Consider the following 17,230-nt stretch of genomic DNA (forward strand, 5'->3'; position numbering starts at 1 on the left):
TTGAGTTGCCGTTAGATTCGCCGTTACCGATACCGAGACCCACGAACACGATGTGCGCCGAACAAATGAAAGTCGAACAAAACAGTTATTTTTGCGGCAGCCAACATGTCGTAAGCGTGTTGCGGCGTTTGAAGCACTAAACCTACATACATACATATATACATACATATATATATAATTTTATACATATGTGTGTGAGAAAGACATTAATATATCATATGTATGTGTGCCTGCAATGCTTCCGCGATATTACATTACATTGCTGGCAAACGTCAGCGCTGTTAGTAACGCACACTGTAAACTAAGCGGTGACGAGATGAGCTTTCGCCATTGCATTGGTGGAAAAGCTTTAGCGCACTTTCACACACACACACCAACACAAACACACAGGTACAAATTTCCTCATCAAAGCTTCAATTTCCTCGCTTGTTTGTGTATATTTTTAAACACAAATCACCAGCCAGCCCAGCATATAAAGGCGTTTGTATGTGCCAGGGTGTGTGCGCCATTTTCCACTCGAGTGGAATGTAAATTTTAGCAACCCGCTAAAAGTGAAAATAATAAAAGTTTAAGTGGCCACTTTTTGGCGTTTCAAACACCGAGACCAAGACCACTGACCACTCAAAGTGCTGGAAACTTTTGAAGGCTACCACCGGCGGTATGTTGCTGCTTAATTAACATTGCAGTTGGCTGCAGAAGAGCAAACATAACGTTGGTAACTGTATTTATAATGCTTATTTTCACGCTCCTCAAACATTTAATGAAAAGTATTTAGACATACTTTTTTAATCTATACTACTATAATATTATAAAGAGGAAATATTTGTATGTAGGTTTGTAACGAATCAACTCAAAAACTACTGTGCCGATTTCAAAAATTAGTTCACCATTGGAAAGCTACATTCACCCCGCGTAACATAGGCTATATTTATTGCTAGCATCTCAACTTTCTGGAAATAGTTCCCAGATGAGGCTATGAGGAGAATCTTAATCTGAAACTGAAAATCGTCTTGCAAGTCATTCTCTTCGCATCGTAATCGCGTGCCAGAGAGTCGAGTAACAAGGTCTCGCAGCTGCTTGCAGAACAAAATTTCAAAACTTCCCAAGTACGCGCTTGAGAGTCGAGTGCGGAGCGTATGCAGTGGCTTGAAGAAGAAAATATTAGAAATATACCAGGTAGCACTAGGGCGTCGAACTCTGAGCGCTCCCAACGCCTTCATAATCAGAGAGAAAGACATCGGACACCAAAGACTGGATGTCGTAATGAAGTTTTAGCTCATTGTTTTCATGTTACTTTTTTAAAATGAACCCACGCAAGAAACGGGAAAGTACATAGTACATATATATATAAGTATGTAAAAACTTATAACTTTTGAAATATTTGTTTAAACCCGTGGTCTGCTAGTTTTTGAATATTTTTAAACTTGAAAAAAAAGGTATTTTTTTTCAACATTAATCCTTCGATATATTTAGTGCAGTATGCTATTAAAAAGTAGAAGCCTGTAAAATTTGGTATGACGAGATTGCAATTTGGCACAATTTAAATTACCTTTCATATTCTTCTCTCCATGCAGTAGTTTTGACTTTCACTCATTTTCACGCATAAGTCTAGGAAAAGGGGTAGTCACTACGGGATCGATAGATGACGCAGTTGTCTTGTTATATCAGCATCTGTTATTGCAGCTCAAATCATAACCAAATAGTTCTGATAAATCTTCTTTTGCTGAAAATCCCTTTCTGGATTTTCGTGGAACATATGTGCATGTCACTTGAAGTGAAATGGAACCTAATATTTGATACGTTACTACTACGTGTCCTTCAACAATTAGCATCCGAATGGCCTTCTCTTCACCAGTCACTTGAATAGCCTTTTTATAGAGCCGCAAAACAAGACATACATATACGTAGACACGGTAACCAGATAATTACATACAGCGCAGTACATGCTACGAGTACTCATTAATTTATAAAAATTGATTGATGCGAATTTTAAATAACTGCGAAATTAGAAACAATGATACTGAATAGTATAGTTTTATAAATGAAATGTAGAGAATAAAGTTGTGGAGGCAAATTACTGTCAGAAGCACCTTCAACATCTTCTCCATAATTGAGGACTTAATCGCCAAAAGCAGGCAGCGATAAAGAGATTGTAATACATGAAAATACAGTGGAACTTTCATAACTTGAACTATTGAATTGACAATAAAAGAGTTCCTTTATATCGTATGGAGGAGAACAAAAAATATGATATTACTCTTATGGATTTCATAAATCATGCAACAAAGGCATGAGATACAGACGTCAAGAGCCAAACAATAGTAAAGTGCAACCAAAAAAATTACAGAATACTTGTTGTAATGTATTTAAATATAACTCTTTGCGAAGTAAATAACTAAAATTGTGGATAAATCTACATTTTACAGCTTTTTTATGTATGTTTAACGAAAATTTCTATAACTCGAAGTTTTTTTGTGGATTATGGTGATTCGAGTTAGTGAAGTTCCACTGTATCTCTAAATTATTTAATGTTAAGGAACTATAGTTTAATAACCAGCATCTCCTATTATCTCAGATTAGTTGACCTACTTGACGATGACATAAGTATACTCGTAATCTGTCGCACCAGACAAGAAGTAGACACTTAAATCGTCGATCAAGGGTTCACACACTTTTCTTATCACCTTTTTTACTCGTTTATTGTCAAAAGAATAACTCTATCCCAGAAATACTATCTTATCAATTCTAAGAGAACTATTGTCTTTCAATATTTCAAAATTTTATTGTTGTGTATGGTAAAGGGTGCTGGTTTATGGAGTCCAGGATTACATATAAGGTCTAATATTTTCCCATATGAAAAAAAGAACAGCTATTGGAAGATGATAAGCTGAATTATTTTTTATTATTATGTCTACAACATGCTTCCGCCGTTTACCAATAGATGTCTCAAGGGTCAAGCACTGGTCGATTAAACCGATTAACTCGTTTTATATCGATCTTGGACATTTGTTTCTCGTTATTCTCAACTGAAAATGTCACTTTTTGAGCCGAATTCTCGACATTTGCGGGATATTTTGCTTTTCTTTTTTAATTCCAAGAAAAGTGCGGCTGAGGCTCATCGAATGCTTTCGGATACGTACGGTGAGGCTGTCCTAAGTGAAAAAACCTTTAATTTACCAAAAAACGGCGGAAGCAAAGTGGTAGACCTAATAAAAAAAAAAATTATTTCATGAAATATCATCAGTTGTGAGGAGAGAAGATTCTAATACTCTAAATAATTAACTAAAGTCTCATCAATAAATGTAGTTACATAATGCTCTATCTAAATAGATAACAGCCTGTGCTCACCTTATAGCGATTGATATATATTAAATCTTAAATGTTGTAACTTTTAATGATTCTCTGTGTAGACGATCCATAAATAGGCACCCTATATAAATATATTTGCTTGGTTGTATTACAATACAAATATGCATAAGTGTTTCGAACTAACTCAAAGCCATAGCCTAAAAACACAGTTTCAACAACATTGTAAGACACTTCTTAGGTCAGATTAAACGACAACAAAACGTAGCGGAGCTGCATTGATAAGCCAACCGGCTTGGCTCTCACACACTGCATGCTTACATACCAACAGACATACATATGTATATGTAAGAGACACACTTTGGTCGCGATAATCTTGTTGTTGTGTACTCTATGGGATTTGTAGATTTGATATTTGATCTTGCAGTAAAATCGATCGATCGCTAGCTTGTGCTCTACGCTGACGTCAAGCCACAGCATAAAACGAGGCATCCAAAGAATTCCCATTCAAGACTGCGAAGCTGATTCAGTTTCAGTTTCCTCTTAGCGCTCGGCGGCAGTGGTATTGCGGTATTCGCGCGCTGTGACTTTAAGTAGAGCATTTGCAGTTGAAGTAGAAATAATAGATAACGGCGTGTATTTTTGCAACTCTTAGTGTGTGTGACTGTGTGTTTGTTGTAATCTGATTAGTAATCATTCGCATTAGGAAATCTTATTGAGCATGGCTTGTCCGTACGCTGGAAATGGGTGCGTAGGAGATTTGTGTTTTTTTTTTATTATTCTACGAATGAATTCATAATTTTTTAAGTAAATTAAAAAAAAAAAATAATATAATTTACAATACACCGTTAGTTCATTACACGATGACACCGCGACTCCCCTGGGTTCCGAGATAGGCATGATCTATGGCGAGTATCTGATGTTGGACAAGGTTCTGAGTGCGCAGCGCATGCTCTCTGTGGTGGATAATCGGCCCGTACACGATGAGCATCTCTTCATCGTCACACATCAAGGTTAGTGCTGAATGTTGCATTGAACTCAAAGATCGCGTCGTATATAAAATCAGAGATGAAGAGAAAAATTTATAGTTTTTTTTGTTTTTGTTTTTTAATTTCGATTGTGTGATGTGTGATGCATGCATTTAGTTGTTAGGTATCAGTGAACACTTATCTCTCAGTCTGTGTGGCGCATGGCACATTTAATGGCTGAATTAAATACATACAGACAAGTGCTTATATGAAGAAAGATACTACAAACTAGAATAAGCGTCTTTAAAGTGCACGTAGTAGTTCATATAATAAAATGTTTAATTTCAAGGTCTCACATGCCGAATAGTTTTCAGATCCGTGTTCTTCCAATTGTCAGACGTGTCTGCCGCAATGAGTAGTCTTTATTGATTGATATTATTGATATCATTAAATTTATTGACTGACAAACGATGAGCAAAAGACCGCGAGCTTTCGTAAGATCTTATCGTTCTTATAAGATTAATCGAACCGGATCTTATACTACTTTTTCGGAATAATTATTTTTCTCTCTATTTACTATTGCCATAATTATGCATCCTTCATGATGACAGAACCAGTATATACTTTGAAGATCAAAACATCTGAAATAACTAACATTATAAGCGCTATCTTCACTTATAAAGCAGACTGATTGTTCAATTAATGCAAAAAAAAAACTTTAAAATGTTCACTGTTCATGGAATTATAAGATAAAAACTCTGTTAAAATTCTGAAAGGCTCACCTCTCTGCTTTGACACACAAATGCAAAAATGTTTTCAATATTTGATGAAGTTATAAACAATATAATCAATATTAACATAAATAATACTAATATTATTGGCGTTGAAATTCCCTTTCATTTGACACCAAAATCATCAAAATCGGTTGAGATTTACCGGAGTTATACCAATTCAAAGTTGCACACTAAAACTCTGCTTTCCTGGGGCAGCGCAGCCTCTGCTCTGCTGAGCAGCGGAATTGTGAAAATTGCAAAGTTCCAAATTGCCGATTTCCACCAGGCGAACAGAAATGTGCAGCAGGTGGATGCCAGAAAAAAAGTTGTTGTTGCTGCTAATGTAGATATGTATGTTTTCTGTTGTATATATATGTGCGTTGGTATGTATGAGGCCGCCGGGTATATATATGTGCGTATATATTGTGCAACGGATGCACCTGTGGCAACGGAAATGGCCGAGGAGGAAGTGAAGTAACCGGAACCGGAAATGGAACTGACACCATACCGAACCGGATGTCAATTACCGGAAACGGAAGTCACAAAACCGGAAGCGGAAGTTAAGGCTGCCGAAAGTATCACATGTGAATGAAGTTTTCCAGATCCGGCTCCTCTTCAGGGGCCACTTCCGTCAGACCAACTTCCGCTTCCGGCTTTGTGACTTCCGTTTCCGGTAATTGACATCCGGTTCAATATGGTGTCAGTTCCATTTCCGGTTCCGGATCCTTCACTTCCTCCTCGACCATTTCCGTTGCTACAAGTACATCCGTTGCCACAGGTGCATCCGCTGCACAATATATATGCACATATATACACCCACCGGCCTCATACATACCTACACACATATATATGCAACAGAAAACATACATATCTACATTAGCAACAACAACTTTTTTCTGGCATCCACCTGCTGCACATTTCTGTTCGCCTGGTGGAAATCGGCAATTTGGAACTTTACAATTTTCACAATTCCGCTGCCCAGCAGAGCAGAGCAGAGAGCTGCGCTGCCCCAGGTGAGCAGAGTTTTAGTGTGCAACTTTGAATTGACATAACTCCGGTAGATCTCAACCGATTTTGATGATTTTGGTGTCAAATGAAAGGTTATTTCAACTGGCATCCTGTTGATATATATCTGTGTCTCTAATTAATTTTCAATGTTCTTATGTTAAAAAAAAAATAATTTTATTAAATTTTCATTTATTTTAGCATATGAGCTATGGTTCAAGCAGATAATTTTTGAACTCGACTCCATACGCGAAATGTTGAACATAGAAGATCTTGAGGAATCCAAGACATTGGAAATTTTAAAACGTCTCAATCGTATAGTGCTCATACTTAAGGTGATTACTGCTGTAATTTCTTGAATTTAAATATTAATTTTTCATTCCTTTCTATATACCGCCGCCCACCACACAGCTACTCGTCGATCAAGTGCCAATATTGGAGACCATGACCCCACTGGACTTCATGGATTTTCGCACATATCTCGCGCCGGCATCCGGTTTTCAGAGTTTACAATTTCGTCTGATTGAAAATAAGTTGGGCGTCAAGACCGATCAACGTGTCAAATACAATCAAAAATACTCGGAAGCGTTCGGCACTGAATCGGCCGCCATGGAAGCTATACAGAAATCCGAAAATGAGCCGTCCATGTTGGATTTAATACAGAAGTGGCTCGAACGTACACCGGGACTTGAGACGGACGGCTTCAACTTCTGGGCGAAATTTCAAGCGAGCGTGGATAAATTTTTGGCAGAGCAAGTGCATACCGCCATGGTGAGTTTGTCAAGTATGAAAAGAAATTAAATGTAATCTGTACATCGCAAATGTCATCTCCACAGCAAGAGCCCGTCGAAGCGGCGCGCAACTACCATCTGATGGACATTGAGAAGCGACGCGAGGTCTATCGCAGCATCTTTGATCGTGACGTGCACGAGGCGTTGGTGTCGCGTGGCGATCGCCGCTTCAGCTACAAGGCTCTGCAGGGCGCCATCATGATCACCTTCTACCGCGACGAGCCGCGTTTCAGCCAACCGCATCAGATGCTGACGCTGTTGATGGACATCGATTCGCTAATAACGAAGTGGCGCTGTAAGACAAATCGAATACGAATGCGATATGTATGTCTTAATGGCTTGTTTCTTTTACAGACAATCACGTGATCATGGTGCAACGCATGATCGGTTCACAGCAGCTGGGCACTGGCGGCTCTTCGGGCTATCAGTACTTGCGCTCCACACTCAGGTAATGCAAATTGACTTTTCAAATGCTTCTCGTAACGCGAAATGTGTTCAATTAACGCTTGTTTCTTTTCGTTTTTATTCGGCTTTCGCAGTGATCGTTACAAGGTGTTCTTGGATTTGTTCAATTTGTCAACGTTTCTTATTCCACGCGATGCCATTCCACCGCTCGATGTCTCAATGCGCAAGGAGTTGATTAATTGACACGAATTTGCTTTTCTTTTATTTTTTTGCTGGTTTTTAGGTTATGTTCATAGTATAAAAAACTAACAAATATTATATATTTTTAGTATAATATGTTCAATATGATAATTTTTAGTTTTAGTTTGCGTTTTCTGTAAAACAATGCCTTATACAGACATGTCTTGGTCAAGTTAGAAACTCATGTCATTTCTTTGACTGCCCTAACCTTACATTTAATATTGAAATTATTGAAATATATAAAAATAAGTTTGAAATATATATTGTGAGCCACATTTTATTCCTTTGAATATACAGATGATACTAATCTGGAAGCCATAACTCATCTTTCTTCTATGGATTGGATATTATCTTTGTACAGGATCTGTTAAAATTCTCTTTTAAAGTCTTATGATATTCAAGTCTGCGAACGGAGATATGACAAATACCATGTGATCATGCCGCGTTTCAAAGAAGACCGAACGAGAAATTATCATAACTCGATCATCAAAGATACTACTGCTTCTATGACTATTGGTCTTTCCAAATAAGGGAACAGCTCAAGGTATTGTGTATGCAATGAAAAAAATACAAAATTTACCTGTTTTTGCCTGTTTTTGTAAGGCAAATCTCGTAGTGAATTAAAAGAGCACTTGGATGCTAGATACGATGGCTATACTCACTTGACGGCGATTTTCATATACATTTCATGAGTTTCAAGACGGTCGCACGGACGATAGGTTTTTGAAAGCGTTCCCATGAAGGATAGCGAAACAAAACTCCTCGAACTCTTTTTAGCAGTTCAACGATAGAAAAGTCGAGAGATATCTTTACAAAGGACTATGTTAGTCAGTGCTTAAACACTGCACTAACTGTTCAAGCGAAATCCGAAGAAGTTTCTTCATCGTTTCATGAAAGAGGATGAAACCTAAATCTACTAGTAAACACCAAAGGCCAAGGTACAGTCCAAGCAGTGAGCTTTTCTATGCGTTTCCTGCTCAAAAGAAGGCGAGGACTGTCGTATCGACTGGTAAGATGATAGCCACTGTTTTATGAGATTTACAAAATTTGAGCATTGACTACGTAGAGAAAGACAAAATGGTTGTTGTTGTTGTAGTAACGATTATCTATCCCTGCCGGAAAGGAAAGCATAAATCTAGTTTCGTCGAGGTCATCTAACGTGCTGTTTCGACAGGGTTGGAGCAAAGGGAAAGGGGTGTTAGATGAGTAGGGTTCGTTGTGCATGCAAAGAGGTGGTTAATGCCATGCGGGCACTCATTGCATGCAGGACATGTATTTTGTATGTCGGGGTTCAGTCTGGATAAGTAGGAGTTTAACCTGCTACAGTATCCAGATCGAAGTTGCGCAAGGGTCACTCTGGTTTCACGCGGCAACTCGAGCTCTTCGTCTGCTAAAGGTGGTGGTTTGGTTCCAAGGACGCCATTCACACAAAATGGTCGCAAGGCTCAGCCCAACGGCGTACTGGGCCAAATTCGATATTGAATAGCTGATAAAACGACCTTATTTAGCGAATAAAGGAAGGTCTTTCAGCATGACAATACAACGGCTCACTCCTCCATCGTTGCTACGGCCAAATTGTCAACTCTCGTTATTAAGATAGCTTTTGAAGTGAGCTCTTAGCTTCTCTAGCTTTGTTGATGAGAATATCAGATTGGGTGAGCATTTCACCTACATCTATAAAAACGCCCTCTAACCAATATCAAAATAATGCACACAGTGTTTGTAAATTTTTACGAGTTATTTACTCAGTCGTATTATATATTTATTCATATATATTTATATATATAATTTATTTCATATATGTATATGTATGTATATCTATATGCATATACATACATGTCTAATAATAATATACAATTTTAATTCAAATCTCAATATCATAATTCAATATTTTTTTAATTTCGGTTTTTTTGGTATCCTTTTCATTCATATATATATATATATGTATATACCATATATTATATGCACTGTATGTGTGTGTGTGTTTTTCATATACCTTTTTATATTTTTTATATATAATTTTTAATCGCTACAACATTTTTTTTACTTGCTACACTCGTGCCAATTCGATAAACGAAACGAAACAAAACGTTAGGCCCATTAGGCAACACAACCACAATGTGTTGGTACAATTCGTAGGTCCTCGTAGGATGTACATGCATACATACTTGTATGTATGTATGTATATGTATTGGTAATTTTAAATGTGTAAGTGTTTGTTTCATCTTCAAATTGCTATAAATATATAGTATTAGTACAAACAGACAGACATACATGCACTTGAAGGTGTTTGTGTGTGTGTGTGATAATGAAATTGCACCATTCCTCTTTGTTGGCTCATCACTTAAAGCTAATACAGAAAAATACAGTTCTACTTTTTTTCATTTAACGCTAAGGTTTTCTTTTTCTTTTTAATTTTCATTTTTTGTTTTTATTTTTAATATGTTTGTTGTATATATTTTTTTTATATTTATATTTTTTTAAATTTATATTTTTTGTTGTATATATTTTTTGGTTGTTGTGACTGTTTTTGTTTTTGTTTTTTTGGTTGCTATAAAAATTGGTTTGCAAACTGTTTTTTTTTTGTTTTTTTTGCGAGCAATTTATATGTATGTATGTTCATGTGTGTTTCACATTTTATTGTTGTTGTTTTAGCAGTATTCTCTTTTGAGTGAATTATAAAGGTTTACTTTGTGACTTACAAATGCACTTTAAAAATACATACAGACATGCTTATATAAGTGTAAGAGTTTTCTTATTTTTTTGTATTTGTTTTTGTTGTGGTATTTCTGGTTTTCGACACATATTAAATTCCTTCAAACAGTTAGAAGTGCAACATTTTTTCGATTTTAGTCAATTAACCTGTCAAAGAGAGTGTATGTGTGTATGTTGCAACTATTAACGGTTCTCACATTCAATTCTTATGTGATTAAAGTACATATATTTATACGAAACTATTGTTTTTTAATCATACACCTACTCGTATTTTTCTTATGTGTATGTTATGTATGTATTTCTTGTTATTTTCTTAACTTCACCCATATGGATCTCTGTATATAGCAAATATGTCTTTATATCAATTTTTATACATTTCTTTAAAACTATTTTTATTCTCACTGCTTTCTGTAGGTTTTCCATTTGCTTTTCGTGAAATTGTAAAATTGTAATGTCTTTCAGCGTTCACTACAATACTTGGTCCCATTAAAATAAACATATACATATCCACATAGTGTTTCACAAGTTTTCATATAAACACCTACATGTTCCACATCCACCTACAGTGGCGCACAAAAGTATGAATACAATATACCTATTTTCCTTACTTTTGAGAGTCAAATGTTTTTTTTTTTTGGAGAAATTACACAGTTGCCAACATTTTTGGTAAACTAAAAATCTCCAATTTTCTAAAAAACTAAAAAAATTTCTGGAAAGACAAAAATTTAGTACCAAATATCGACACTGATTACACTGTATAACATTCGCCTGAGTATTGGACCAAACTAATTTTTTCCGGGAGTTTGAATCATAAGTAAAAAAATTTTACTCTCCGATTTTCGAAGTTAGCCAAAATAATTGAAATTTTTGGAGTCGAAGTACGAAAAAAAGGACTTTTTAAAAAAATTATTATTAGTTAAAGGATATAGCTACTAAAAAATCCAAAGTATAGTTATAAACTAAATTTCCATATTAATACAATAGTTTTTCGAAGATGAAACTTTGGCCCTTATAGCCTCTTGCTTATAAGCTTGACCGGAATGTTTTATACGCCATTAAATTAAGAGGAAAATTTAGATTTTAACTATATTTTGTATTTTTTAGTAGTTACTTATATCCAGTAATTGATAATAATGTTTTTAAAAAGTTTAATATGATTTCGAAGGCTCCTATGTCAATTGAAGTTGAAAGAATAGCACTTATCGAGGACAATAAGAGCCTCTTAAGGCAGTAGACTGCTTTAGAAGCCGAAAAAATCGTTTTTTTTAGCAATTTGTTTTGAAAGGGAAGGAAATGATTGCTGTAAACGGAATTTTAAGACGATAGTGTACTATATTTAAGCCTTAAAAAACAGTATTTATTATTAAGAAATATTGAAATTTTTTCAAAGTTGTAAGTATTTTTCTGGAGTGCCGGTGATGGAGGTCGTGCGATGCATCCGAAACAGTCGAACCAAATTTTTTTTTTTAATTTTTATACGTTTCTTTTCTTTATGAACTACAAAAATACCAAAGAACTTACATATAAAATTCCAATTTTTTTCGAAGTGTGAAAAAAATTTCAATTTTTTAAGAAAAAAAATTGACTTTAAGTTGCAAAACAAGTAGTTTAAATAATACTTTTGTCCAACTGTCTAGTTCAAATAGAAGATAATTAAATACTGAAGCTAGATCACTTTTTTCGATCGGACATATATTATTTTTGCTATCGCCGGCACCGTTTTTTTTTTAGGGGGGGGTGTGGGGGTGCATCACTGGATCATCCGAAACCAAAAAATCAAAAGGCTTTCTTTAGTTTATTAGTTTATCTTTCAATTGACGTCAAGTTTTTTTTTTAATTTTTAAATTTTTCAATTTTTGATACCATTTTCATGCCAAAATGACGATTTTAGACGAAAAAATCGACCTATTTGTTATTGTAAAATTGTTAGTAATTAAAATTTTTGGAAAAAATCATTCGAAAGTTATATATGTATATGTAGAATATTTGTTCTAAATTTCAAAACGATCGATGCAGTAGTTTTTTCTGTAGCCTGGTCACCGACTTTAAAAATTACATATTTGGGAAAATCGATTCAAAGTTTTGTACACTCAGCGCAGATAGCTGGAGGTACCGTTATTCAACCTCCTGTAACTTCGTTAGTTTTTCTCCGAATGACCTAAAATTTTAAAACAATATTCTTGAGATGTTGATGGTTCAGAAAAAAAATTAAAAAAAAAATTGGAAAAAAAAAATTTGTCAAACCTTACCTTATGAAAACTCAAGAAAACGCGCTTTAAAGTTTTCGGTGAGCATTCGCACCTGCTCGACGCTCGACCACTAAAACTGCTCTAGCTTCGAAAATATGTCGAATTGGCCTCTGGAATTTTAAAGACATATTCTTGGATAGTTTTGGAAGAGATTTAAAATAAAACAAAAAAATCGATTTTTTGAAGGCTGTAAAGCAGACTACTGCCTTAAAATTAAATATTTTGTAAGCTAATTCAAATGTATACATACTTTTGTACAACACTGTATGGCATTCGTACATGTATACAATTAAATAATTCTGATATTTTTTTGTCATATTGGATATATATATTTCTGCCTATATATATCTTTATATTTGGTTTATGCAATTTTCAACATTTGTTTTTTTGGTTTTGAAACATACAACTAAACAACTACAAAAAATACAAATTTTTAAAGTAAACATTAGAGTTTAATCATACAATTATTAATATATTAATATATTTATTTATTAATTACTTTCCTGTAACTACAGCTGTTGTGAGTATTTTTCACTTAAAACTCTATTTTTTATTTACTGAACTATGGAATTCCATTCCCGCTTCGCTTTGTTGCATGCCACCATTTCAATATATGTATGTATGTACACATGTCTGCGACTGTGTGTCGCCTAAACTACTACGCAATTATAACTATGGATTTAAAACGCCCATTGCAAGTTAAACGCTAACGCTTTTTCATATAAATCTCTAACTAAACATTTGCTTCATAATAATATATAATTAATTAATTTTTTTTTTAATTTTAATTTCCAGCTAATTTTATACTCTAACTGCCGCACTTTCGGAAATGTGTACTTTCTAGTATGTTACTTAAATGTTCATGTTGTTGTTGTTGCGTCACTTTGGCACTGTCACTGAAAATTGTCGCAACTAGCATGAGTACTATATAATCTTATTTTATTTTTATAAATATGTATGTATGTATGTGTGTGCACCTACATTTAAGTATATATGTATGTATATATTTTAAATGCTAAGTTTGCTAATTACACAGTTGCAGTAATTATAAGTAAATTTAATTAAACAGTTATACATACATAGTACATAGATGAGTTATAGACATGCAAATTAAAAATTTGAAAATTTAAATTTATTATTTTTTTTTATTTTTTTACACAATTTCTCTCACTCATTTCAAATAATTTTTGAAGTTATATCAATTACATAACTGCCTTGCTTTCTACATACAAACACGCATATCAATTAAATTCATTAAATTATTTCACAGTGCGAATGCAACAATTGTGTAATTTCGCCAAATTGCGTTTAAAACAATAGTAATTTAAAACAATTTTAATTTTTAATTGAGTTTAATTTTTTAATTGAATTTAATTTTTTTAATTAATTTCAATTTTTTAATTAATTTTAATTTTTTTAATTAATTTTCAATTTTTTTGTTATTTTTTTATTAAATTTTAATTTGATTCTCAATTTTTTAATTTATATTAATTTTCCGAAAATTCGCATATTTATTTAAAAATATTGGGCATAAAAATTTTACCAAACACAATTTTTTTGATTTTTCGTCTAATATAACGGGTTCACCAATTAGCTGGTTGCAATTTCAAAATTTCTTTTTAATGAGTATATTTAAGTAATTTTTTTTGCTAATTATCGCACTTAACAAATACATTTAAGTTATATAATTGCTTACTTATGCTGTCACATTAAATTACACGCATTAATTAAAGTTAATTAAGTAAATTAGCTCTAAATTAAATTAAGCTTAATCGAATTTATGCAATAATACTAGTATTAAACAGATTTGAATTAATACTTTTGAGCAATAAAGTCTGCTGGAATCTCCATTCTCCATTCATTACACTAATAATAATTGTAGAACTGTAGCACCCACAGTAGACTGTATGTGTGTGTATATGAATGTTAATGGAATCAAATTTGACCTTAAAGTAAACATAATACTTTTTTGAGACATATTTACAAATATTTAAAGCGGCTAGTCACATTCAAAGATAAGAGTATTCGACAGATGTCTGGGTAGTGCTGAAACCAAATTTTTTTTTATTATACGCAATAGTAAATTTCTATAATTGAAAAAAAAATTAATTATATTTTTTGATGATGGAAGTGATTTAAGTACTAGAATGATGCCACTTATTTGAAAAAATATAAAAAATGAAGTATCACTACAAGTAAAGTGTTTTAAGAAAATTTGCTGTAGGATTTTTTAGAAGTGTTGGCACCTCTTTAATTTATTCTTGAAAAGTGTTGCCAACTAATTTATAAATCCAAAATATTATTAGGTCTACAACTTTGCTAAATCGATTACATCGTTTTATATCGATCTTGGACATTTTTGTCAACATTAACCCAACAAAATATTTGTAGAGATCTGTTTGCATTCCAAACTTATTCTCAACTGAAAATGTCACTTTTTGAGCCGAATTCTCGACATTTGCGGAGAATTTTGCTTTTCGTTTTTAATTCCAAGAAAAGTGCGACTGAGGCTTATCGACATTTGTAACCGTTTTTATACAAAAAAAGCCTTACATTTACATAAAAATGGAGGAGGCAAAGTTGTAGACCTAATAATATAAAAATGATAAAAAATAATACAATATGGGTGGCAAATGGCATACATCATGGATGTTTCTTGGCTATACCAGTGTGAAACTTTCAAAAAATCGATTTTTTTTATTTTGCTTATTCGATAGTTTATACATTCAAAAATATCTCGAGAAATCATTAAGTGCGTATTATGAATAAACTTTTTTCAAAACTACGCCATTTTGCTAATTTTTGAAAATTTTCAAAAATTGTAGGTTATTGTAGAGGAAATATCTTCAACTTTAATAACATTTTCGAGTTGTTTTGTTTCAGCTACTCATTTGGTCGGAATCATCTCACCCGTTGAGGAATTTTTTTTTTTGCACCTCCGATGACAGCACATAACTATGTAATTTTCAATATTTTTGGAAAATAAAATTCTTAAAATAAATAAATAAATAATAAATAAATAAATTTGAAAATTTGAAAAAGAATTTCAGTAAAAACTCGGTTTCTTCTAATCCCCAGTGAGAAAAAATCTAAAAACTTCTTAAAGCTTACAAAAAAATAAAATATAAGGCTTTGGAATCTTTGGAAATACTATACATACATACAAATGTATGGTCGTAGGAAGCTCAGTTTGCTGAAAATTTCCAAAGCAAAGAGTAAATGTTGAAAATATAAGCCCTCAACTAGCATTAAACTACCATAATAATACCAGTACGGTGTGATGCTAAGAAAATGTACATACAAAAATATGTAATTAATAACTATATATACATTCTTCTGTATATACTTAGAGCTGTCTCTAAGTAGTTTAAACTAATCAAGTACCAAGTGAGAAGACTTGAAGTAAATTTCACCTTCCACACACGACAGAAGTTACAAGTTAATTTATGGCTTATGGTATGTTGTTGCCATATATTGCATCTGCTATCTGACAATAATAGTTAATAAGTACAATATTATATACACTTTTCAAAAATATAACATTAAAAAAAAAAACAATTGCAATCAACCGACAACATTTGAAATGTTCAATGAAAATTATTGTACTTAATTATTTAAACTAAAATAAATAAATATTTATAATAAATATTTGAAACAGTATACATTGCATATTCATATAATGACTAACTGTATATGCCTTAAAGCACATATTACACACATACATTAGTATATTTATTTATTTATATAATTATATATATATTTGTAACACTAAATTTGTTTTATATAATACTATGAACTATGTGCTTACTGCCTTATATACTTTCTATTGTTAATAATTTTATTTTTGTTTTAAATTTTCAAAAATGTTTCAACTTGTTTACACTCTTGCCTGTTAAATTTTGGTATAAAAACATTGTTGTTGTTTTTGTATGTCATTATTGTTTGAAATTGCACTTTTGCTATTGTTGCCTCTTTTTCAATGAGTATTATATTTATGTGCGTTTTGTTTTTGGTTCTACCAATTATATTCAATATTATGTTCGTTTGCGAATTCTGGCCAATTCTTTTATATTTTACAAATGTATGTATCTTACTATGCAACAACAAAAATTAGTGTTTCATCAATACTGTTTTGTGCTTATATATTGAGGTTAGCCGAGATAAAATGTGCTTGAAGGCATATAAGATGATATTTCATGAACCTCTGGTGGTTACAGAGTTATAGAATATGGTTTTTTGTAAACAGAAGTTGAAGACATGGAGTTCGGGACTGAGCACAACGTGTAAAAATGTATGTCTAACAGTCTTGTCACAAACAGTGAGTTGTAATTTGAGCCCGATAAGCTTAAAACGTGGAGGGAACACTTCTCCGACCTGCTGAATGGCAGTGAGAGTACAACACCAGGAGATGGCGAACCCGATCCCCCAATCGATGACGATGGAACAGATGTTCCATTACCCGACCATGAAGAAATTCGAATAGCAATTACCCGCTGCTGCTTTCGACAGCACGAAAAGGAGTTGCCTTTACGCCGCGATGTCTGAATTTGGTATCCCCGCAAAACTAATACGGCTGTGTAAATTGACGTTGAGCAACACCAAAAGCTCCGTCATGATTGGGCAGGACCTCTCCGAGCCGTTCGATACCAAACGAGGTCTCAGACAAGGTGACTCACTATCGTGCGACTTCTTTAACCTGATGCTGGAAAAAATTATAAGAGCTGCAGAGCTAAACCGAGAAGGTACAATCTTCTACAAGAGTGTACAGCTCCTGGCGT

The 17,230-nt window shown here is 33.4% G+C and overlaps 1 protein-coding gene and 1 long non-coding RNA gene across 2 annotated transcripts; one reads left to right on the forward strand and one right to left on the reverse strand.

Moving 5' to 3' along the window:
* Positions 1-3,839: 3,839 nt before the first annotated feature.
* LOC105209993 (tryptophan 2,3-dioxygenase) lies at positions 3,840-7,557 on the forward strand. The gene is made up of 7 exons (XM_011180705.3): positions 3,840-4,053; positions 4,159-4,319; positions 6,254-6,387; positions 6,464-6,823; positions 6,889-7,138; positions 7,198-7,291; positions 7,383-7,557. The coding sequence occupies exons 1-7, from the start codon at positions 4,028-4,030 to the stop codon at positions 7,489-7,491; spliced, it is 1,134 nt and encodes a 377-aa protein (XP_011179007.2). The 5' UTR covers positions 3,840-4,027; the 3' UTR covers positions 7,492-7,557.
* A 2,699-nt stretch (positions 7,558-10,256) lies between these two features.
* Positions 10,257-16,940, reverse strand: LOC128922020 (uncharacterized). The gene is made up of 2 exons (XR_008471291.1): positions 12,453-16,940; positions 10,257-12,361 (listed from the first exon to the last, which is right to left on the reverse strand). It is a non-coding gene; the product is annotated as an uncharacterized LOC128922020 (long non-coding RNA).
* Positions 16,941-17,230: the final 290 nt, after the last annotated feature.

Source organism: Zeugodacus cucurbitae, chromosome 5 (assembly GCF_028554725.1).
Source record: "Zeugodacus cucurbitae isolate PBARC_wt_2022May chromosome 5, idZeuCucr1.2, whole genome shotgun sequence".
Taxonomy (NCBI): Eukaryota; Metazoa; Arthropoda; class Insecta; order Diptera; family Tephritidae; genus Zeugodacus; species Zeugodacus cucurbitae.

Coding starts and splice junctions, on each gene's coding strand:
- LOC105209993 (XM_011180705.3), top strand. CDS start 4,028: ATGGCTTGTCCGTACGCTGGAAATGG. Junction 6,388..6,463: donor GTATAGTGCTCATACTTAAG/GTGATTACTGCT, acceptor CCCACCACACAG/CTACTCGTCGATCAAGTGCC. Junction 7,292..7,382: donor TACTTGCGCTCCACACTCAG/GTAATGCAAATT, acceptor CGGCTTTCGCAG/TGATCGTTACAAGGTGTTCT.